General features: G+C 43.3%; 1 protein-coding gene across 1 annotated transcript in view; it reads right to left on the bottom strand.

Annotated features, from left to right (window-relative positions):
* Positions 1-24,706, bottom strand: part of LOC119179180 (rho guanine nucleotide exchange factor 17) — a 164,780-nt gene that overhangs the window by 15,957 nt on the left and 124,117 nt on the right. Inside the window, exons 4-15 of the mRNA XM_037430255.2 lie at positions 21,079-21,156; positions 20,191-20,373; positions 17,846-17,962; positions 17,624-17,716; positions 13,456-13,632; positions 12,458-12,508; positions 12,232-12,341; positions 10,698-10,792; positions 9,573-9,685; positions 7,192-7,301; positions 6,958-7,049; positions 3,105-3,372 (exon numbers count right to left, since the gene is read on the bottom strand). Of these exons, the coding sequence (XP_037286152.2) occupies positions 3,105-3,372; positions 6,958-7,049; positions 7,192-7,301; positions 9,573-9,685; positions 10,698-10,792; positions 12,232-12,341; positions 12,458-12,508; positions 13,456-13,632; positions 17,624-17,716; positions 17,846-17,962; positions 20,191-20,373; positions 21,079-21,156 (1,487 nt within the window). The remainder of the gene's footprint in view (positions 1-3,104; positions 3,373-6,957; positions 7,050-7,191; positions 7,302-9,572; positions 9,686-10,697; positions 10,793-12,231; positions 12,342-12,457; positions 12,509-13,455; positions 13,633-17,623; positions 17,717-17,845; positions 17,963-20,190; positions 20,374-21,078; positions 21,157-24,706) is intronic.

The following is a 24,706-nucleotide window of genomic DNA, read 5'->3' as shown; positions in this document are numbered from 1 at the left end:
AGGTAACAGCGACATTTCATATTTGAGTTTTCATTTAGTTCCCAGATGCACACTACTAACGGATTGAAATGGGACAATTTAGGCCTAAGTAATGCACATGTTTACATTTCTACAATCATCAGCTTGGATCATAATTGGTTAATTTTGACTCAAATGCCCACATAAATCAGTACCAACATTATCTTAAGAAACCAGATTCATTGCGACATGACTTAGTTATTATGAGCTATTGCACATACAAGCTGTTAAACTAAAAATATTTGATGTCGCTATAAAAATGCACAAGCATACTGTACAGAGCATTTATTATACTTAATAATGCAAACTGCTTAAATGCATCCTTGCTTCTCTTGCAGAAAGTGCTCGTGATTCTGGATGAGTTTTCTCGAATGTGGGAGCTGAAAGCATCTTTCTTTCAAAGCATTCAATGTTTACTCATTGCAGCCATTGTTGCATAAAAATATGCCATTATATGTGTCTTTGTTGTTCAAGATGGGTATGATTGAGTCCTTATGCATACATTGTTCAATAGCAAAAATAAAGAAAGAAACTCATATGGCATAGAGAATGTAAGATTATCAATGTAGGTACCTGAAAGCAAAGTGACTATGTATTGATAAAAATTAAATCACCTACCAAACATAAGATATGCTGCTCATGCCAATGCTTTAACAAAAAAGTTCTCCTTGTTGAATATCATATTTACACGAATGTAATGGGCGTTCTTTTCAAAATTTCTCTGAAGCGATTTCGGGGTCCGTGTTATAATTGAAGCACCTCAAATCGTGCCTTGGTGGTGCCCCCCCACTGGTTCCTTAAAATGGCTACAACAAACCTAGCAGTCTTTCAACCTTGCGCCGGCAACATATGCACGCTGGCAAAATCGAATTCAATCCAATCCAATCTTATTGTTTGCGACGTGCACATGGCGTCGTATTTTGCGGGCGGTTCATTTCCTTTGTGCTTCCGCGACCTCAGCTCGAGCAAATGGCAGTGCGACGAGTTCAGTACGAAGCCCACTTTAAGAGAAATGCAATACTGATGGCTGAGGAAATCGGGAACTCAGCCACGGCTGGACGGCTAGATGTGGAGGAATCTACTATCTATATGTGGAGGCTCCAGCATGAAGAGCTCTTCATGGGTGAGCCCGGCTGAAAAGGCTTCCGTGAACAACGTTGTGGCCGTCACACAGAGCTCGAAAAAAGGTGGCGGGGTTTGTAATTGAACAGTGAAATTGCCTATTGGGGGTCAAAGAAAGCCCGAGATGTAGCTAAAGCCCGAGATGTAGCTCGAGAGACTGGAATCCCGCGGAAGAACTTTAAGGCTTCACGTGGATGGGCACAAAAGTTCATGCGAGGAAATGAATTATCCTCTGGCGAACAGCGTCGATAAGGCAGAAGCTGCTAGCAGATTGCGAAGCAAGGCTAGTGGACTTTCAACGCTATGTGCTCGACCTGTGCCGCTCATCGCAAATACCGTTGGGGCACATTGGCAACGCGGACAAGACTCCCATTTTCTTGAACATGCCTATGTCAAAGACTGTCAGCGAAACAGGTGCCTCCCAATTTCACATAAGGACAACAGGCAACAAGAAGACGCGGCTAATCGTGATGCTAGCCTGCTTGGGCGCAAGTTGCCGCCATACATCATTTTCCGGCGCAAAACCATCCCGAAAGAGCTGTTCACCAGGGATGTGAATGTTCGCTGCCAAGAAAAAGGTTGAATGGACACTCCGCTTATGCTTGACTGGGTCAAGACTGTGTGGTGCCGACGGCCAAGTGTGCTCCTCCACCTCGCCTTCATTCAAGTTTTCGACTCATTTAGAGGTCACTTGATGCCCGAAGTGAAGAAGCTGATACAGGAAACTCCGACGCAGCTCGCCGTTATTCCCGGAGGTATGACGTTCCATGCTGCTGCCATTAGACGTCTGCCTGAACAAGCCATTCAAGGATAGAATGCGGCAGCTGTACGGAGAATGGATGCCATAGGATCGGGCTTTGACACCTATGGGTAGGATAAAGCGACCTAGCGCCGCAAAGATTGCCGAGTGGGTGTGCGCAGCTTGGTACAACCTGCCGCACGACATGATAGTTTGCGCGTTTAAAAAGTGCTGCATATCGAACTATAAAGATGGCACGGAGGATGACTTCATCTGGGAGGAAGGAAGTGACAAAGAGGACTTGACCACCGGCGATGATAACGATGAAAAAGACGAATGAACAAAACTGAGTGAATATTTAGAAACTGGGATGTCTTTGCCACTACCATGTGCCGCAAATAAAGATACTTTTTTACATTCGTGTTTTTTTTTGGGGGGGGGGGGGGGGGCACAGAAAAGTAATTTTTGCGTTACAATTATGGTTGCGTTACATTTGAGTAAATACGGTAGCTCCAATAATATTACATGTTTAATGGCTTCCAGTCAGTTCAAGCCTCGATTATTCCCTTATCTTCTATCTCGTTTCAATACAACAAGTAACAAAGACCAACAAGGTTAGTACAATAATACATGTCCTATAAATTCGGATAGTTGCCTAATAACACACTAAGGGGAAATCTGGCACTATTGTATATGAGAGCTGCAACATATGGTGCTTCAGCTAACAAGGGAATAATGGGTAGCATATGGATTTGTGTAAGCTTCATTCTTTTGACTTTGTTTGGCTCTGTGTCACCTACAGCTGCTTCTGGCAAAGTTCAGCAAACACTCAGCAGTTCCAATACACCACCTTGACCTTTTATGCTCAACAATACAAATCGGGTCACAAAGTTCACAATGACCCTTTGATACGAAATGAACATCAGAACGTAACAACAAACAAAGCTACAAGTGCGTTCAAAGCTACGAGCACAAAAATTAGGCAAATCTATGTACTACGTACTCATAATTTCATGGTGGCGGAATGAATGATCAGGGCGCGTGCGCTCTAGTTCCCTCGAGTAACTATTGTAGGAAATCTTATGGTTCAACTTCATACCACAAAAGCGGAAGGAATTTCTAAAGCTGTGGATCAGATAGGCTAACTCTGCCAATTAAGGGTTTCTCCTTGCTTTCACTTCATTGTGTTTGTGTATCGAGTGCATGACAACGACAGGCTGCTCACACTGGGCTAGCCGCCGGGATGGAAGCGATGCAGAGAATGCGGGCATTGCAGACACCGTTGCAGGACATGACCGTGGGCTCCGGCTGGAGGCTCAACACGCACACTTGGCCAACGTAGCCATCGCTGTTGCAGACCCAGACGTCTCGCAGGCCATGGGCATTGAGGCCCAGGGTGGCCACTGCGCACGTAAACTGCAGTCCCGCCCGAGTCTTGCGGATTGGCACAGGGTGCAGGAACTCTGGGGGTGGCCGCCGGTCTGTGGACAGCGCTGCACGCACAATTACAGTCTATCAGTGTCAAGAATTCAAGGTATATGTAAATGGCTTTTCAAGTAGCGATAAAGTATAAGTTAGCTCTTTAAGAATATTTTGAATTCAGTGGTCACTGGTGCCAAACGAAAGAATTACCTAACATAATATTGTTGAATTTTACATCCCACAACCATGATATTGACCCGTGTCGATATTACGAGAGACACGATACTGGACGGCTCTGGAAATTTCAACCGTCTGAGGTTCTTTATTGTGCACTTAAATCAAATAAGTGCACGAGTTGTTAGAATATTGCCTCTATCATAATGCGGTTTCCCCAGCTACACTATAGCATTGGACCCTACAACCTTCGATTCAGCAGTCGACCACCACAGCAGGTAATGGTTTAACTAGAATCAAGGTAGCTACAATCAGTTCACTTATGAAGTCTACATACTAAAGCAATACAGAAGCTACGAAAGAAGTACCATATTTACTCGCGTAATCCTCGCACTCGCATAATTCTCGCACCCCCCACATCGCCCAACAAAAATACGATTTCTTTTTTTCCTCGAGTAATTATCGCACCCCCGAAAACTGCCGCAATAATGTCGTCTTCTCGTTCCAGCCACTGATGATGATAGCACGCGCCATCTGGAGCAATCTCTTAACCATCAAGCGTACTATTGCACAGATATTCAATCAAATCCAAGCCTAGCCAAAGTGGCCAGTGCGCGTTGGGCCGCGTTTTGTATGCTGTGTCGGTAATCTTGTCACGTTATGAGGCGATACTGAAGCTACACGGCTGCTTTCAAGTTGAAAGTGATAGATCATGCACTAAACGGCAACAGGGCCGCCGGTAGGCCCTTCGGAGTCTACAAGTTTTGTGTTCGCTACTGGTGACGGCAGCTGCAAGCCACCAAGACGTGTTGGGCCTGCCGTGTGCCTAAAACTGGGATTGATGGTAAACTTTAATTCTTCATGAGGAAACTGCGGACGATTCTGTTAAATAGCCATCAGCCCAATAATGACATCCTACACTTACCTTTTGAGGGCTCCTGTTGAGCAACGAAGGCTACCACTACGCACGCAACGTCCACAAGCTTTGCGTATGGTATTCTAGTTCTGGACTATTTGCTTCCACTTCTTGTGTCTCAAATAAATCTTGTACAGTGTTAAGCCTCTGCTTTTATTGTTGAGGTAAGTTTTAATTAATACTTCTTAAAGCTTGCTGCTAGTTGCTGGTGTGAGAATCCCGATTTGCGGCCACTTCGTTCTCTTTTTCACTCTGTACGTTTTCGTGGAAAGTTTTCCCCGCGTAATTCTCGCACCCCCCAACTTTGCATCGGTTTTCCGGCAAAAAAAGTGTGAGAATTAAGCGAGTAAATACGGTAGTAGTGCTAGGCTCCACATTAGTTTGTCCACTCTGAGGTTATTAACATCTATTAAAATTGTAGAACATGGGCAATTAAATTAATATTAAACGGCCAATTGAAATATCTGCAAATGGAATAAGTAACGTAATTAGAAAAATGAAACTCTCATCTCCAAGTGGAATTGATAACATCAACAGCAAAATACTAAAGAATACACAATTTATAATTAGCACAGCATTTCAGCTGCTCTTCTCTCAATCATTTTCACAGGGACAGGTGCAATGTGATTGGAAACTTCCATTGTTCAAAAATGGCAACAAAGCATCTCCATATAACTACCAGCTCATATCACTTACAAGTGTCCTATCGAAAATTATGGAGCACATTTTATTTACCTACATCATTAATCACCTCCAACAGCACAACTTCATTCACCCTTCCCAACATGGTTTTCGAAAAGACCTGTCGTGTGAAACGCAACTTGCTGCCTTCATCCATGACCTGCACACAAATCTTGACCGGAACATCCAAACTGACGCCATATTTCTTGACTTTGAAAAGGCTTTTGCTAAAGTTCCTCACCACCGCCTTATGACCAAACTTTCTTTGCTTAATCTCGACCCATTCGTCTTGTCCTGGATTAATAACTTTCTCACTGACAGAAAACAGTTCGTCGTCATAAATACAGCTAGGTCTCAAATCTCTCCCGTCCTATCAGGTGTTCCCTACGGAACAATAATTGGCCCCCTGCTTTTCCTGATTTACATCAACGACCTTCCACACTGTATTACTAACAACATAAGATTATTTGCCGACGATTGCGTTATTTACACAATAATCGCTAGTCATGAAGATCAAATAGCTTTACAAGCAGACCAAACAGCCGTTCAAAATTGGTTCCACAAGTGGCAGATGAGTTTAAACATTTCTAAATGTAGATCAGTGTCTTTTCACAGACGCACTAATCCGTTAAAGTACAACTACGCCCTACATAACAGTTTTCTACAACCAACTAGCTCGTATAGATACCTTGGAATACATATCTCAAGTAACCTATCATGGACCCTCCACATCAATCACGTCATTTCAACAGCTAGTAGATCTTTAGGTTATATCCAAAGAACTCTGAAGTTTGCTCCCAGCCACTTAAAGATATTAGCTTTCACCACAATAATACGACCCAAATTGGAGTATGCCACAGCAATTTGGGTCCCACACCAGCATTATCTCATCCAAAACCTAGAAGCCATCCAAAACCGCGCTGCCAGATTCGCCTTTTCTGATTACTCATCGTTCACCAGTATAACAGACTTAAAGAAACGTGCCGAATTCATTTCTCTTAGTCAACGCCGAAAAACTGCGTGGCTCGTATTATTCCACAAATTCTATCACGCATCCCCATCCAGCATTTACGTCACCCAACGCCCCTATTTCTCTGATCGTTGTTGCAACACTATGCAAGTACATTACCCTCGTCCCAAAACTACCACACTTGCAAAATCTTTTTTCATTCGGACAGCTAAGGAATGGAACGCCCTACCAGATACTATTGTTAGCATTCAGGATGCAGAAGCCTTTAAAAATTCTCTGTCAACCACCACTGAACCGTAATAAAGTTTTTTTCGGGTGACTTGCAATGCTAATTCTTGTGTAATGGTTTCTAGTGTCATCTTCCTAGTATGGCGAGTATGTATATTTTGTGTACTTGGCAATGTTTTGTACCTTATAAGTGGTATCTTTTGTAACTGTAAAATGTTTTTATCTAGAGTCCACAAACAAATGTACCTGTTAACCCCCCTCCCCCTCTTTTTTTTTTTTTGTTTGTTTCGGCCACTTCAGCTATATCCTAAAATTTCTATTTCTTTTGTTTTCTTGCACATCCAACTTTGCCTTTACCCATGTCCTGTAGACCCACCCCTCATGTAATGTCCCTTCTGTTAGGGACCCTTCAGGAAAAAAAAGTATGCATTCTGCTAGCAATATAGTAGCGCGACTTCTACAACAAGGAACAAATCCCAAGACCTCATGAAATACCACAACACCCAATGATCCATAACATCTGGTCTTGATGACCTAAGCAGAGCTTAGACAATGCACAATGCCCAGAGAAGGCAACTAGTAATGCAACTACCTGTATGATGATACGCTGCACAAAGAATCAGTTTAGGTTTGCAGTATTAAACTCGTGCACCAATATTGTCAGAGTTTGAGAATTGTGCCACTCACCAAGTTTCTGCTTGGCTTCGTTGAAGGCAACTTCCCACGAAGACCGTTTCTCAGTGGAAGGGAATATAATGGCTATGTTTTCAACACCCTCTCTGTAATATAAGAGAATCCTATAAAGACTCTGGGTCAAGGTGTTCACAGCTCTTTTTCATGCTGCAATAAGCAAATTTACTCTGAACTGCAATAAGCGTAAATTCACTCTGATTTCAGACTTTATTTGCTTGAAGCACTTACGGAGTGGTTACTGAAAGCTGCAGGTTCAGCAGTTGCAAGTCATAGCTCTGACGCTCAGCAAGTTGCTTGTTCAGGCAATTTGTGATTTCTTTCACTGCATCATCCAGGGTCTATAAAAACAAAATGTCATATTGTCAATTTAGTATTTGCAAGTGATGCTGAAAAAGGTCAACTGTGGCCTCCAGTACAATAAACTGTGAGGTTTATCAAGCATTCATCACTTGACAGCTATTAAAGGGACACTAAAGGCAAATATTAAGTCGATGTTGACTGCTAAAATGGCACTCCAAAAACCTCGAACAGTGGATACGTGGGGTTTAACGTCCCAAAACCACCATATTATTATGAGAGATGGCGTAGTAGAAGGCTCCGGTAATTTTGACCACCTGGGGTTCTTTAACGTGCACCCAAATCTGAGCTCACGGGCCTACAGCATTTTCCCCTCCATCGAAAGTGCAGCCGCCGCAGCCGAGATTCGATCCCACGAACTGCGGGTCAGCCGTCGAGTACCTTAGTCACTAGACCACCGCGGCGAGTCATGCTCCAGAAACCTTGTAGTGCTACTTTTGTGCCAAGGAAGTGCCTATTTTAAAAGAAAATCCCGTTTTAGTTTCCCGTGTCATGTTAGCGCACCTCAAATCTCCCGCCTGAAAGTGGTTCGTCTAACATCACTGTTGCTGTGCACAACGCTGCCCAGCTTTGCTGCACGACCGCCAACACTAGTAGCAGCAAAGCGAAAGTAGTGGGAACCACACCAGCAACAAGAGCCAGTGAGCAATTTTCTGCAATCTCGGAGACCATAGTTCTGCTTGCTTGATTAAACTGGGCTCTGCTGATGACACCACCTATCCAGCCTAACTTGGCGAAAACAGAATTTTCTAAACACTCGCACCATTCCCCATAGTAACCCCAGGCAGTTCTTTTTCTTTCTTGGGAACCTTCGAAGCAAAAACTTTGGTCTGTCTGTCCCCTGTTACCACGAACTGGGTAGTCTAAACAGCACCAGACGATACCCCGAACGGCTGACCCCATTTGCAGCGCCCACCAATGTTGCTCCAGATTCAGCGTTTATACGTCTGTGATTGTCAATTAAAAAGCAATTATTGCACATATCTGAGGCACCATAACAACACGTATATATTCTGAATGTGCGTCTTTTACTAGAAAATACATGCACAAGTAATTCTAAGGACTGTAGCATTAATTACACTGTGCTGACCATGCAACGCTTGCACGAAAAGGCGAGTGTTTCCAACGCTTTGCTAAGACGAGACGGTGGTGGCACCGACGCGTTGCCTTGCGTTATACACTTTATCACCTCTGAGACGGGCGCGCACACCCGTCTCAGAGCCACGAGCTTCATTTTCCTAGAAAACTGCCAGATGGCGCCGATGTTTCACGTGTGACGTGACTTGATGCACTCGTTCGCCTCCGCTGCACGCTCGAGGCACTTTAACGCAGCGCCTCCAGAATACCATTCACCAATTTTCTTGCGCAGAACATCAAATAAATGATTTGTTCACTTTTTCCACGCGCAAAACCAATGTCATCTTTCAAATGTCGTGTCGTGCAAATGTCGTCAAAAGACGACATTTGCAGATTACATGCAAATACTGGGCCAATTTTTTTTTATAAGTCAAACAGACTTATAAGTCAAACATACTTCTTTTTATTGGTCAAACAAGCAGCATTTTATTACGTGTCTTGATGCCTGAAAGGGTCTTTTTTATTGCAGATAGTTTGATTACTAGTGATAAATTGTAGTCAGGCGCTCTCATGTCATCGGGATCCCTTCCAAAATATTCCATTCATGGGGCCCGTCGTGTGGTACATTTAGCATAATTTCTTGGTAAGTGGGACGCTGCTGTAGATAATATTGCCGTTTTAGACGTTGTCATACTTTGCGCTTTCACTCTGACATAAATTGTTATTTGCCTTTAGTATCCCTTCCAAGAAGTTTTGTACGCAGGACAAAGTATTCCCAGCAATAGTAAGCATCAGCATTGTGATTGAACACACCTCAAAGAGGGTTCTAAAAATAACGGGTACATTAGTTTGTGCAGTGCAGCACACAAGGTCAATTTGCAGATGACAAACAGTTCACAGTACAGATTCACCGTCTCTATAACAGGCAATTTTACTTACCTAGACATTGCCACTCCAACATTCACTAAGAGAACTGCTTCTCTGGTACAGTATTTGCGATGAATAAACTGAGGTTTTGATTTAGGACTCACAAGATCGGCACACACTACACTCAAGCATGGTGTTTAATAAGAATTACACTAGTATTGTAGACATGGATAATGTGCACAACAAATCTCAGTGTTCTCAAAAATTAACTGCTATCGATTTCACCGGTTGAAATTTTCTTTTCATACCTGGTGAGGGCAGTTCAGTCGAGAGGCAAGCTCGGATATCTGTGTTATAACCGACATGTCTTCTTCCAAATTTTCTGCTTCTCGTATGGCTTTCTTAAGTCCCACATCAGCAGCTGAAAGTGAATGTCATCTTTCATTAACAACCGAGTTACCTTCATGTATAGTACTAACTGCCAGAGAATGTGATTGCTGGTTTATTAATACAAAATTGGCCACGAGTCAAAATTGTATTTTCTATATAATAGGAGGAGTTTCCTTAACATTAAGGAGCACTAAAGAAGCACAGAAGGTAAAGCAACAGCAAGAATCACGGCATTTGACACAGGCACAATGTTTTTCAACTGTTGAGATTGCAGCTTCCGTCCTTGTTACACGTTTTATTCTTGAACAATGTCCCAGTTTGAAAAACCATGTTTTAGAGTTTAAGCCCCACACCATCCCTTGCCCAGTTTCGCACAATTGACGCAAGCTCAGGCAGCCTATAATTCTTCAAACTTCTCAGCATACTTAAACGTAAAACTTTCATGTCAGAAAACTCGAGCTATCAGAGCCATGTTATATTGTTATGTTGCGTCTGAATAGACCCTCTTGTAGACGGTAACAATATACATATAGAAACATGTAGCTCCAACAGAAAATCACGTCCGCATTATTGAAGCTACATGACCTGACTAATATTACACACTTGTATTCTTCAACAACACAGGACCTGCTTACTGCCAGATACAACTTAAACTTGTCCCATTTTCATGCCACTTTAAAGAGAAACACCATAAGCATGTTTATTGTACTCCGTACTGAAATATAACTAGGCAGTGCTAATCACCAAACAATACAACATAATAAATATTATTATTTAGAATACTAGGTATAATGAACAATGATCGTTATACTGCTCTGTGTCTATTGTCGTTACATCCCATTATAGCACTGATGGTCTTTCTTTGTTATGCACCAACAACACCAGTTCAATAGCGATCCCAATGAAGTACAAACATATAAATTTACTTCAAGTGGTAGCACGAGCAAAAAGAAGCCTTCAAGATGAAATCAGGCCATTATTTTCCTCTGCTACTTGGAACATTATAGCTGAAAAAAAATAAGAAAGAAAAAATAAGAACTCACATTTCAAGATGTCCAGGTTGTCAAGGGAAAACCTAAGCAGCAGTTTGTACTTGTTCATATCAAACACAGAGAATCCAAAACCAGCGGGAGAACTCCTGCACACAGACAAAAATATATCAGGCACATCTTGTTCTAATTCTTTGTTACGAATACTAACTTTCCAGTGTATAATAACTCAAAAAACTGTTTTAGTGATGCTTTTAGCATAATAGTTCCGACTGTTTTTTGGTGAACGCTGCTGTTGTTTGTAATTGATCCAAATGACACAAGTTTGCTTATCACGTCACTTTATCGCCAAACCAAGGTGTTCCTTTTTTTTCTATCCACATTTGTCTTGGCTTAACATGCAAATAAATGAACATGACTCTTATAAACAAATGAACAAAACCCTTATAAATAAATGAACATTACCTCTAGTGTCCATGGCACTGATGAGCTTATTTTAGATGACGTGATCTCTGACTTATGCCGTAAAAATGCTATGCAATGTGAACGGTATCGTAAATGTGGTATTAAACAAAATTACAGCACGACTGATTTAATTATTTAGTATGATTCATCCTTCTTCATAAGTGAAAACTAATACCACTTAATGATTTATTTATTTATTTATTTATATATTTATTTATTTGACTTGCATGCCTACCTATCTCCGAGCTTTGAATTAATCTATCAGCATTCAATGGGGTGAAGTTGAAACCTTCATTCTCATTCTCCACATGCTTTTTCTTCAGTTCCTTTCAATTTATGCACAAGAAGCATGTATTTTCAACTTTAATCGGACAATTAGTTTGAAGTTTTCTGATTTATAAAACATACTGCTCACTGAAGTGAAGCCATCATAACTTGCTAATGAATGCACACCATCCTGTAGCTTACCACAATCTACATAACTAGCCCAGTCACTGGGTCAGTGGGCAATTGAACATGTGAAGCCAGGAGTGCTAGAGAAATAATACGCTGTACCAAAATAGGAGGGAAGCAAGCTTAAGTAACGAAGCCTCTAGTAAACCAAAGAGCAGGCTATACATGCTGGCCCGTGCTTTTTACACTATTCCACAAGGATGCAGCAGTCCTGAATCATGATAGGAGAAAGCACTGCACTACATTTTATAAAGCTGCTGTCACTCTATTCTGCCACTGATTATTGATATTTCTCAGCAAATAGGAGAGGAGGAAGTAGCCAGGGAAATACTCTTCTTTTTCTTAAAGAAGTGATCCTGCCTAGGTGTTTTTTTTTTCTCAGCACTGAAAACAACATAAAAAGTCAGCAAACAAATGCTCGAGGCTATAAATAATAAATTATTCTCTTTGGTGGCATAAGACCAGCCATGCCAAACTTCACCACAACACTAACTTCCACCAGCTTCCACATTTGTACAGTTGTTCCAGCTTGTCACAGCAGACAAGTGACTGGTCAATTTCATGTGCTGTTTCCATTAATCTCTAAATAGCCCGGCGAGTGAACAAGTACAACCAGTCATATGCTTGTAAGTTTTCATTAAAAAAGAGAGAGAGAGAAAAAAAGGCTCACGAAGAAGGCGACGTTTTTCGCATTGTCCCACTCTTTCTTTTGATGCTTGTGATCAGCAAAAGGTCGGAAAACAAGAAAAGGCATCTGTCTTTTTTTGTGCCGAGGCCACCCTGTAAGAACGTGGATAGTGAAAAGCGTTATGAGGCACTGCCGACCTTCGATTCTACCGAGCTCAAAATATTTAGCCATCTGTGACCAGAAGAAAGAAAGAAAGAAAGCCACTCACAGGTATTGTCACAAAGTCGTAACGAATAAATGTTCGATCTGGCTGGACGAGCTGCAAAAAAAAAAGCAGAAGCACATATAGAGGTTGATTTTTTTTGTGTTCAACAGTGCACACAGAAAGTATGACAAACACATCAGATGAGATTTGAGGAGCAAAAGGCTAAATAAGTGAATAAATATCAGTGACATCAGCTGTGGATCCGAAACATATTGGCATTAGGGGGAGGGGAACTTAATACTGACATTTTTCGACCATAAAGTTCTGTTGTAGTGCTGCACACTTACACCTGTGGTAAAGCATATAGAGTACAACAAAATATCAGTATTATAAATAACATGCATGCAGCATTGTCAATTTTGAAATATGACTGAGCAAATCTAAAATCATTTGGTCATGCTTCATTTCATCAGTTTACTGACAATGCAATATTTTCAATGCAACTTACAGTATGAAGTTTAAGTGAAAGTTAATCAATGCTTGCATTGCACGAGCTTACTGCACAGAGTGGGACTTAGTTTGCCTGTTTATATTCAGTCATAGCAAACAAAAGAAGATAGCAGATATAGCACCATTGAATCAAATATTATTGCACATGCAGTTTTCAGGAATTCTATAATAAAATATTATATATTGACAGATTGAGAAAGAGGTTTATGTATTTATTAAGTTGTTGGCACTTCACCTAAGAACCTTGATGTGTGATCTTCTTCCAGTCAGCCGCAGTTTCCCAGTTTAAAAATAGCAATAGAGCTAGCCACACGTCCAACTGAATGCTTCGATTCACTATAGAAACGGCTAACAAGTTGTCAAATATAGCTCTTATGTATTACAGTATGAAGGCGGGCTTTAATGGTAACGCTTATGGTTTATCATTGTTGTAGCAAATTCACACATTCACTCTTACGATAAGGCCTAACTGCGGGTTTGCGTGGCTTTCGTTGTGCGAATACTGTGGAAAAAAAGTTGCGTTTCCTGGCAAACGGGAAGGAACTACTCACATCAATGACACCCTCGATGAGCTGCTCAATATCACGGACCCTCTGCTGCATCTGCTCATGCTGAAACGCCTCTCGCTCCATGCGGTTGATCTTGAGGGCCAGTTCGTGCACTTCTTTCTGTGCAAGTACCAGCAGCTGGTGGTCAGGGTGGTCATGCTGCGTGTGCTTTATCAACTCCTGAAAAAGTGATGCAACAGCAAAAATTTATGACAGGGGCTCGATAGTGGGCATCAGCAGACAGGTGAAAAAATGTGAACTCGCTTTCATCCCTAATTAACACTAGCAGTTGCCTGCCACCCAAGCTACACTAGCTCTCCCCTTAGCCCTTGACAAGATGCTACACGACCTTGCACCCCCAAGACAAAATCCTGCCGATGTTCATGTGCTTGACATGTGTTTTGCAAACGAGAATTAACTTTTTCATAGTGCAACCAGAAATTAGCAAGAAAGCGGACAAGTTAATGGTTGCTCATTGTATAATTCACTCAACACATCAAACAATGATAAGAGAATGCACCAAAAAATAAACAAGTACACAGCTACAGGAATGAAGAGGTGTGCCTTATGTTTCAGGCTTGATATATTAATATTGTTGAAAATACATGCATCAAATGGCCCCCGCTTACCTTACATATATTTAAAAATATCTTGCAGACACCTGTTATAACTGGGCAAAATTTGGGAGTACCATTGTCCCTTTTAGACATGGCCAGCAAGGAACTGTCTCTATATATATTAAATTGTACTTAAAGGACATTATCGCCGGGCACTTGATATTCAATTGCAACAAGCGTATTCCGCTAATACACTGATTTGTCTCTTTTATTATCATTATTCCTAATTGAATTGCAATTCATTATCTATTTATCCTGCCTGAACTCATTCATGTTCAGTTTTATTGCGATAGCAATTATATGGACACTCTCGGCTGGATTTCGTCGTCGCCGGCGTCAGCGTGGAGGCGGACGTCAGCATCGATGGCATGCACCGTATATGCACGCATATATATATAAACGCAAGAAAGAAAGAAATTGCAAAAAAACTCCGGCGCACGAACGTGGGACCTCCGCGTTGTGTATGCGAGGCGTTAACCACTGAGCCACCGAGAGGTACCTCCTTCAACGTCCAAAAAGCAAGCCATTCATCATCGTCGTCAGCCCGAGTACGTCCACTGCAGGACAAAGGCCTCTCCCATGTTCCGCCAGTTAACAGGTCCTGCGATTGCTGCTGCCAATTTATACCCAAAAATTTTTTAATTTCATCTGCCCACCTAACCTTCTGTCTCCCCCCAACCCACTTGCCTGCTCTGGGAATCCGGTTACTTACCCTTAATGACCAGCGGTTATCCTGTCTACGTGCTACATGCCCGGCCCATCTCCATTTCCTCTTCTTGATTTCAACTATAATATCCTTAACCCCCGTTTGTTCCCTAATCCACTCTGCCCTCTTCTTGTCTCATAAGGTTACGCCTACCATTTTTTCTTTCTATTGCTCGCTGCATTGTCCTCAATTTAAGCTGAACCCTTTTTGTAAGTCTCCAGGTTTCTGTTCCGTAGCTAAGCACCGGCAAGATACAGCTGTTATATACCTTTCTTTTGAGGGATAGTTGCAATCTACCTGTCATAATTTGAGAGTGCTTAAAAATGTGCTCCACCCCATTCTTATTCTTCTAGTTACTTCAATCTCGTGGTTCGGCTCCACAGTTATTACCTGCCCTAAGTAGACATAGTCTTTTACATCTTGAAGTGCACTATTACCTATCTCGAAGCGCTGCTATTTTCCGAGGTTGTTGTACATTACTTTCGTTTTCTGCAGATTAATTTTAAGACCCACCTTTCTGCTCTCCTTGTCTAACTCCGTAATAATGAGTTGCAATTCATCCCCTGAGCTACTTAGCAATGCAATGTCATCGGAAAAGCGCAGGTCATTTAGGTACTCTCCATTAACTCTTATCCCTAACTGTTCGCATTCTAGGCCACTGAAAACCTCCTGTAAGCATCCGGTAAATAGCATTGGGGAGATTGTATCCCCCAGCCTACCGCCCTTCTTGGTTGGTATTCTGATTGTAAGCGATTCATATCTACCACTTACTCCTATTGGCGGGCATCTCGGGGGTGGGGGGACTATCGTGTTTTCAGCATTATTAGCAAGATGGCGCAGTGAGCGCACGGCAGCTCTCATCTCTCACAGGTACTTTGGCCTGCGTAGAGAATAAGGGGAATGCTCGATCAGATGCTCTTATCTCGCAGTGGGAAGAACCGTACGTCTTGGCCCTTTGAGTTTTGTCCGAACGATTCTGTTGTAGTTATAGGGTGCACAAAGGTCGCTGCAACCGTTGCACAGCCTCCGTTTGTGAAAATGGCCCGGTTTTCAGACACAGTGAAGTAACAACTTAGACGCTTATTCACGATAGTCTGTACCTCTGAGTACATTTCGTGCGTCCTTTGTCTGTGAGAAATGCAAGGCATGTTTCGATCTTCTTACCATTCTGCGCTTGACTTTCCAATTTGTTGCTATTGTGTTAAATGCTTCGCCTTTGCAGCAAAGCTGTAACTTTTTTTTAATAAAATCAAACTTCAGTCTGGTAATAAGGTGACAATGCTTTTTATCACGTTATTCTCACTTTGAAAAAAATCAAAGTTATTTGTTTAAAGCTGCTTGCTGACAGCAGCACGTTGAACGACTTGTCGAACATAGTAGTGCCATGGTAGTTGAATGAATACATAATCACTGCACAGGAGGTATAGTTCATCTATCCCTTAATGTATGCCGCCCTCTCTTAGCCACTAGGTGACACAACTGTAAAAACAACACATGACAAAGGTGTAAAAAGCACCTCAAAAAGTTAAAGATTACTATGATAATATATAAAATTATTAGAAAACGTATAAGGAAGCAACAAAAATATGTACAGAGAAATGAAAATGACAAAAAATGCCCCACCTCCCGGAAGGATATCATGAGGGAATGCTAATCCATTTCTTGTGCCGAAAGAGGGTACCATTGCTGTCAGACATTCGTCTTCACAGACTCCTGCCATCACCTTGAGAGGCGCCCTGCCAGCGCACCATTAAGAGCGCGGCCGGGAAAATTGGGCGCTAGCGTTCTGGGCCCGGGCTTTGCCTTTCACAGTGGCTTCTCAAGCACACATTTTCTTATCACATTGAGAGGCGTCCAGCCAGCGAACGAACCAGAGAGGCGCGAGCAGACGGGAAAGCGGAGTGCAGGAAGGAGAGAGTGTGAACGGAGATAGAAGGAGCGGTGAAGCACTGCACCTACCCTCTCCTACACTCTCTCGCACCACATGCTCCATTTGCTAAGGGCGAGGATGAGAGCGCGTGTATGCCGCTGTTGTTATGGCAGAGGAAGTGAGAGCGAAGAGAGAACACCTGCCGGCACGTGGACAACGCCCGATGCCTGACATAGCCCGACTAAAAAAATGCATTTGCATTAAAAAAAAGAATGTAAGGTTAACAAATGCATTACTAAACAGTGTATTGTGTTAAAATGTATACAAGAAGCAAACTTAACAAGCAACAAAAGCACATAAGCTTCTGAATGTCACAGCTTGTTAAACAATAAAACTTCACACAGTAAATTAGAGTGAGCAAGATGTAAACTGGCTATTACAAAAGAGAACTTAACATATAATTGTGCATAAATAATGGATAAGGAAATGACAAGAACAATACATCATATGTAAGGTTATATAGAAGAGTCCAAAAGATGCACTGATAAAAAGAGCTGGAACTTTTCTTACTCTCTTGAAGAAGCTATACTGTTAGCAAAGCCATTCTAAAGGCATGTGGTTTTGGGAATAGCCAGGCATTTAAATGGATCAGTCAAAAGCAGTATAGATGCCACACTTATAAACAGCCATCTTTCGCAGGGGCCACCAAGTGTCGCTAATGTACATACAAGTACTTTGCCTCCATCCTTTTGTGGCACAGTGTGATCTTACTCTTGACAGTGAGCATTTTCAAGTGATAATACAAGTGCAACATATAAGTGCTACACCATACCATCACTAAATGTCTTTTGTTTCTTTTTTGGTTCAGCTGACAACCAAATCTCTAGATACACAGTGAGAAAATATTTGCATTTATCATGAATAATTATGCCTTGAAATTAAAAAAAAACCTTCATGAAAGAAAAGTGGAAATTTCACCTTAATAAGAAGTTCATAACGAGGTATCCTCTGCACTGGCATGATTAGAAGGGCATCCAGGGCTAATTTGCCTTTGTGCTCCCTTGATGTGTTCTGCAAAGCAGGAGGACATGTACTGAAGGCACCAAGAATAATATAAGCAAAGTAGCTTCCATAAAATAATATCTGAGGTACTGATCAAAAATCAGTTGCAATTTCAAAATGCGATACCGATTAACCAACCTCAAGAAACTTGGCAAAAGCAGGCTTTGCCTGAGTTGCCATCTTGATGGCTTCCTTGGCTGACTTCCAATTGTTGATAAATGCAGTGTAGGTGTCTATCACAGGCTGTTTAGTGAACTGAAAAAAAAAAGAATAGTAAAAGAAGCAAGCTGTCAGTTCTCGCATCTTTCAAGGCTCAATTATTCGCCTTTGCTGGAGATGCCTGAAGCAGTAAAAACACAACTTGAAAACTCATATACTTAAATAATGGTTCAACAATATTTTTACGCTCTAAACTTAATAGAATGCTCAAGGTACTTTGAATAAAGCACTGCGCACCACGCACCAGTAAGTGACACGGTAGCAGTACAACTTCTGGCATTTCTTTACGGCGCGTCACCGAAGTACATCACCACTGTTTAGCAGCCAGCTTCACAGCGACACATGTCTGCGACACACGATGCGCACTTTGCGGGTACGGTCGTAAACGGACAACAAGCTTTTAAAAAATCAAACGAGAACGACAATCCGGCATTATGCTACTCTCTCAGCAAACAACGACACAAAATCTGCTGCCGCCAGAAATGCGAGGCTTCGTTCGCCGAAAAAGCATTAATGTGGCGCCGGGAAAGTCGGGTGACCAGCAGCACGCCGACGCCATGCAGAGAAGCCAGCCGGTTGTGCAACGCTGCTCCGACGACGTCTACACTCGCGCGCGCCGTAAAAGCATTATGCACCGTTGAATTGTTGCCCCGTACCCTCTTTTGTTGTTGTTGTTGCTGCTGCTGATTTTACTCGTAGTTTGGCCTTCTTTTTCTTTTCTTTCGCAATACAGCAATGACATATACGCGTCTTCACGGTATTTTATTCTCAAGGACCGGAAAAGTTCGCGATGTCGTCCTTAGTGCTTTCCTTTCGACTCCTTTTGTACGCCCCTCATTTTTTATTCGTAAGCATATAAACGACCATTTGGTCGGCTATAAGTTACGGCAACAAAGCAAGCGCCTAAACCTTGTACAGTCCGCGCTTTAGGGAGTGTTAGCGGACATATATACAGTCGACGCACTCGTGGAAAGCCGAGTAAAAAAAAAAAAACACCATACAGAACAAAACCCGCTTTCTCCACTTAGCAAATTAAAAGTTCTGGATGGATACAAGTGCAAAAAAGAAAAAATCAATCGAAGTAAGTTTTTTTTTTCATATTATCCAGCTAGCTATATCTATGTACACTATAAAGAATGGACGCGGCCTGCACCAATCGCAATGAAACACGCAAAATGTCCGATCAAGAACGGTCGCATCCCCAATCACTCCAAGATCTTAAGGACGCGAGACGCATAAGGGAGTCCTTTAGTATGTGTTTTTAACTTCTCACATACATCGTAAAAAGAAGGCGGTTTAGTGTTCTCAAAAGTTATATATCTAGCTAGCTGCACGCTAAAACTGCGACAATGTATGCCATTGCTAAAGGTAATAACATTATAAGGTTATTTAGGCAAGTGAAAGAGATTTCAAGTGTCTAGTACTGGCTTGATACCTAAACTTTTATTGCCTTTTATGCGGTTCTCATACCGACCTAAATCGGTATCCTATGCACCTCTTCCAATCACCCCTGTAGTACATAATGGTGGTTTGAACACATCATGACCCAAAACCCACGACTAAGAGAGAGAAATAAGACAACCACCAGTTTGTAGCACGAAGCCACGAGGAATCCGTACGGACCAGGAAGAATTTTTCGGCACCTAAGAGGCTTTTCCTTATGAGAAATCCATACGGATTTTCTTGTGGCTTTGTGCTAAAAACGGGTTGTTGTCTTATTTCCCTTCATTAACCCTTCTGCCACCTAGCGGGTTTCCACCGAACTCACTTGCAATACTTGTGTCCATGCGCTTCGAGTTGTCGATGAATTCGCTCTCACTCTGGCAATTGCTAGCTTCCTGGTTAGCTATATTGGCAGAGCTACCACCCCGGAAAAGCGTTGGACCCCGGTTCGAACTCCGGACCAGAACGAATTTTTCGGCAACTAAGAGGCTTTTCTTTCCGAGAAATCCGAGCGCATTTCTTTGTAGCTTCGAGCTACAAACGAGTGGTAGTCTTATTTCCCTTTCTCGACCCTTCGCCACCTTGCGGGTTTCCGCATAACTCATTTTCAATATTTGCAAGACCCAAGACTGCAGCGACTGGCCATACAGAAGGCCTGCGAGAGGGCTGGTATATGGCTTGACCTGCTGGCCACCTGGTGGGCTTAGCCGAGACGCTTTGGCCTTTATTGTGTACATGTAAAAGTTATTCTACCTCGCTCTCCTCCTCCCTATCTCAGCGCTCGATGCCGTTTTTTCTAAACAGTTTGGGAATACTCTCACCGCTTCGACGAATACATCGCCCACTTTCTGGCGGGTGTCCCAGCAGGAGAGCCTCTGGCGGAGCACCTCGAGGAATGCTTCGTGGTGGCTCAGGATCTCGGGGATCATGTAGAAGATCTCGTCCACCAGGCTGCTGTCCACCGTGCCCGCGGTGTCCGGGCTCTTCAGCGGACGCATGTACTTCTGCGAAGGACGTCAACGCAGTCGGCAAACAACTCGCGAAGACGACCATCCTAAATACCATATTTCGGTTTCGAATTGATAGGCGAATTATGTTATAGAATGAGCTGTCGATATCTAACTGTCGGAAACTCTTAAACTTGCACCGAATTCTACACGGCTAGCATGTCTGCATTCTGGTCTTGCGTATGATCGCAAGAGTGCAAGCAGAAAATATCCGCCATGAAGGTACAGAGACGACAGTAATGTAGGTGTGTGAGTGTTTGATTTGGTTTGTTTGATCCTTCACACCGAAACGGGTACCCATGGAGTATGTACACCAGCCGTCAAGAATATTCATTTGTGACATACACAGCAAGCAGCTTTTCTATAATCACATACTTATTCATATAATAGACTATGCAAACTGCTAAACAAGATTAATATAATAAGTGGGATTAAGCTGTATGGAAGACAGGTTATTTATAATGACGATCATGACGTGGTCTGTCCCAGCCATGATAAACCCAACGATCGGTCACTGAGTGGTTACCATAAACTCGCACGAAGTCCAAGCACGCAATACATGTGCACTTGTGTTTTCTGTCGTGTAATTATGCACAACCTGACCTTACGTCATCGACAGCACGCGTGTTGCACTGGCTATTAGCGAAATGAGATCATCAAGTGCGCGTCGCGTCATTAAGTGCACTGGTGATGTCCACTCACATTGACCAGAATCTGAAGGCTCTCCACGTAGGACTTCTCCGTGTCGTAGAGCTCCCCGACGACATGCGTCCGTGTGTCCTGCACAAACAGAAAGGCAGCAACGTCACCACACGACGTACACGTATAAGCCCACGTGACACGAGCCGTTCGCGTCCTGCCCATCGAACAGTGGGTTGCCCCTTTGCGTCCACATTCATTTCCATTTACCAGAGAGAGAGAGAGAGAGAATTAACTTTATTAAAGGTCCTGAAGGGGACTGGGCACCCCTTACGGGGGCCAGCCCGGTGGCTCCGCCCATGTGGGGACTGGGAGTCGGAGCTCGCCAGCCACCTTTTGGGCCTTCTGGACGGCCTGGTGTTGAAGGGCCCTGCCGGGGCTCCTGAGGTGGTTGATCCAGTCGTCCTCGGTGGCAGGGGACCCGAAGCTAGCTTTTAGCACGGGACACTGCCACAGCATGTGGCTTATTAAACCAGAGAAGCAGAATAAATCGCCCGCGAGAAATTTGGTGGATACAAAAAGCCATCATCATCATGAAGCGTATGTGCTGCAGAAATTAAGTCCCACTGCCCTACAGCTGGTCTACTGTGAAGCAAAGGCGGCCAGCTGAAGGCCCCGAGTACGTATTATGAAGGAACACAAAAGAACGGGAAAGGCAGCGGCAGCTGGGAAAAGCCCCCAAAGAGATGAAAGCTACGCAACGACGATGTGCCGTAAATCTATGACAGGTGCGATCGCTCGCTTTCAGCGGGAGTGTCTGTCTCTGGAGTTGGGAAATTCGTGTCCTGCCATGTGTTTTAAGTCAACCCTCTCTGCACTGAAAAGTAACCGAGCATTGCCTAGCTAAAGCCTATGAACAATTAACCTGAGAGCAACCAGATTAACCGGAATCATCCGGCTTCGTTGTTTCAAGCCTTCCGTGACATGATGAGCAAGCTTCATTGTTACTATCTAACCAATTCTGCTTTTCCAAGAAAATAGCAATACTCTCCACGGTGGGATATCGATTAGGGCGCTCGACTGCTGACCCACAGGTCGCGAGATCGAATCCCAGCGACGGCGGCCGCGTATGCCAGAGGCCCGTGTGCCTATAGATTTAGGTGCACGTTAAGAAACCTCGTGTGGTCGAAATTTCCGGAGCCCTGTGTTACGATGTCTCTCACACCATGGTTTTGGGACGTTAAGCCCACAACAATTATTAATGAAAGCAACGGACTATTTTGCATGCGCTTTAATTCACGTTATTGTCGGTCGGTTGTTTGTCTATTGGTTTAGTGTCTGTTGCTGACACAAGTCAGGCTCCCGTCTTAGCTCACAACTATCAAACTAAATTCTGGCGACGTGAAAAATGGAATGGCAAAATTATTACAGTACACGCGACCCCGCCCCGCGTATTAGCGATGATCTCACTCAATTACAAAAAGAAGGTCAATTGGTTCACCAATAGTTTTTTATTTTCTTTCTTTACGCACCTGCCGGTTCCATAATTACTCCTTGTGAGAAAACAAATCAAACCAGGACGCCACTTTACAAGCTTATTAGAACAAAAAAAGTAAGGGCACAATTACTGAACAGCAAGGTAACGGCTTAAGTGCCTTATGCTTCGAGCTCAACAACAAGCGAGAGTTGAATGTTTAGCGCAACAGTGCAGGGAAGGGAGGAGGCTAACGAGCGACCCAATTTGGAAGCCGCGCGGCGCAGGCGGCGCCAGCGACAGGTGCCCGCGGGATAAACGGCATGCACACAAATGAGGTAATATCGAGAGGGGGTGGGCGGATTCAAAGCGCGACGAATGCCGCCTGTCAAAAAAGAACAACAGAAAAAGTAACGTGCAGCGCCAGTGACAGGCTTGATCAAGCCGCCGGGAAGTAGCCTGCGATCCAGCGCGCGAGTGTGTGTTCGCTGCGCACGATAGCGGCGACAGCTCTCAAGGAAAGAAGCAGTCGACGCTGTAAACTTTCACGCTGAACTTTGAGCGGCCGCAAGCTTAACGATCTCTTTTTATTCCTCAATATGGAAATCGAGGTTTTCCTTTCTTTCTTTCTTTCTTTCTTTCTTTCTTTCTTTCTTTCTTTCTTTCTTTCTTTCTTTCTTTCTTTCTTTCTTTCAAGCTGCCGAAGATCATTTTAATCATGAAACACTTTCTTTTCTTTTTATTCAACACTTTCTGCCTTTAAGCACGCGACACGAATAGCTATAGTCATGTTTGTTTATTGATTGATTGATATGTGGGGTTTAACGTCCCAAAACCACCATATGATTATGAGAGACGCCGTAGTGGAGGGCTCCGGAAATTCCGACCACCTGGGGTTCTTTACCGTGCGCCCAAATCTGAGCACACGGGCCTACAACATTTCCGCCTCCATCGGAAATGCAGCCGCCGCAGCCGCGATTCGAACCCGCGACGTGCGGGTCAGCAGCCGAGTACCTTAGCCACTAGACCACCGCGGCGGGGCATGTTTCTTTATTGCGCTGGTGCAGAACGCTCCATTAGGTGGCTAAAAATCACGTTGCTCATATTGTTTCTCCTCAACGTTCTGGCGGCGAGTCGATACAACAGTCAGTCATGTGATTGTCATCGCTAGAATATAGACAGGCCAATATGGATGAGGACAACCTTTGGAGACGCGAAAACGCATAAAGATGTGCTTGAACAAACAGAAAAAAGAAAAAAAAGAAAATCAATACTTTCGGAGTAGCTGACAGCGCAGCTGGAGTAGCAGACCAGTATGTTATTACATCCAGCGTCCTGCGTATGGAACTTTCAGACACTTCGAGGAAAACTTGACATACACGAGAGCAGCCCTAAACGACGGAAGAGATATCGTTAAAGCTGGCTGCCCCGCGTTAACAAACTAAATGTGGGGAAGCCAGCTTTTGGAGATTCTTTTCAAGATAATTTTAAACGTGACCAGGCGACGACGAAGACAGGGAAGATACCACCGCTTCCTCATCAACATATTCTTCGCCATGGTATTTTGCAAAAAAAAAAACATTTCTGTCGCAAAGCCTTCCCCTTATAACATCTCCTTATTACCGTATCACCTTATTATCTCAGATTCCATTTTACACGCCACTACGCGTTCAGAACGTAACATGCTTGCACACACTACGTGGGTTATGAATACGATTTCGAAGACTGAGGTGTCAAAAGGCGAAGCAGTAAGTGGCACATAAGGCCATTGAATATGTGTGACATGAAGCGGCCGTTGGTGTACATTTGTAGGCTGTCCGAAATACAGAGGTAAATATCAGACATCACGAAAATAACTCCTGAGACGTCAAAAAAATAAATCGGCCTGTTGGAAGCGAAGATAAAGTTACGGAAGACACTACATAGAAGCATTTCTGCCGGACGGGGGGGGGGGGGGGTTCAAAAACATTCAGTTGCTTTCCCCACTCCATTTTATCGTATATTAAAGGAAATGAGTCGGGAATATTTGGCATGACTTTCACACGGAAACCATATATCCCTGTCTATCTCCCGACGCTTTCTCGAGTGATACGTCGAGATTGGCTCTTACGTACTGACTGTAATGCACTGCGCTTGGCTTCGCGACGTATTGCGAAATAGACAGACTGACTAACATGCGCACAAAAGATGCGCTAGTGTCAGCCAAGTGCTAGTGCA

The sequence above is a fragment of the Rhipicephalus microplus genome, chromosome 2 (genome assembly GCF_043290135.1).
Source record: "Rhipicephalus microplus isolate Deutch F79 chromosome 2, USDA_Rmic, whole genome shotgun sequence".
Classification (NCBI taxonomy): domain Eukaryota; kingdom Metazoa; phylum Arthropoda; class Arachnida; order Ixodida; family Ixodidae; genus Rhipicephalus; species Rhipicephalus microplus.
Note: the sequence above shows the minus strand (reverse complement) of the source record. Positions and strands in the feature narration are given on the sequence as shown.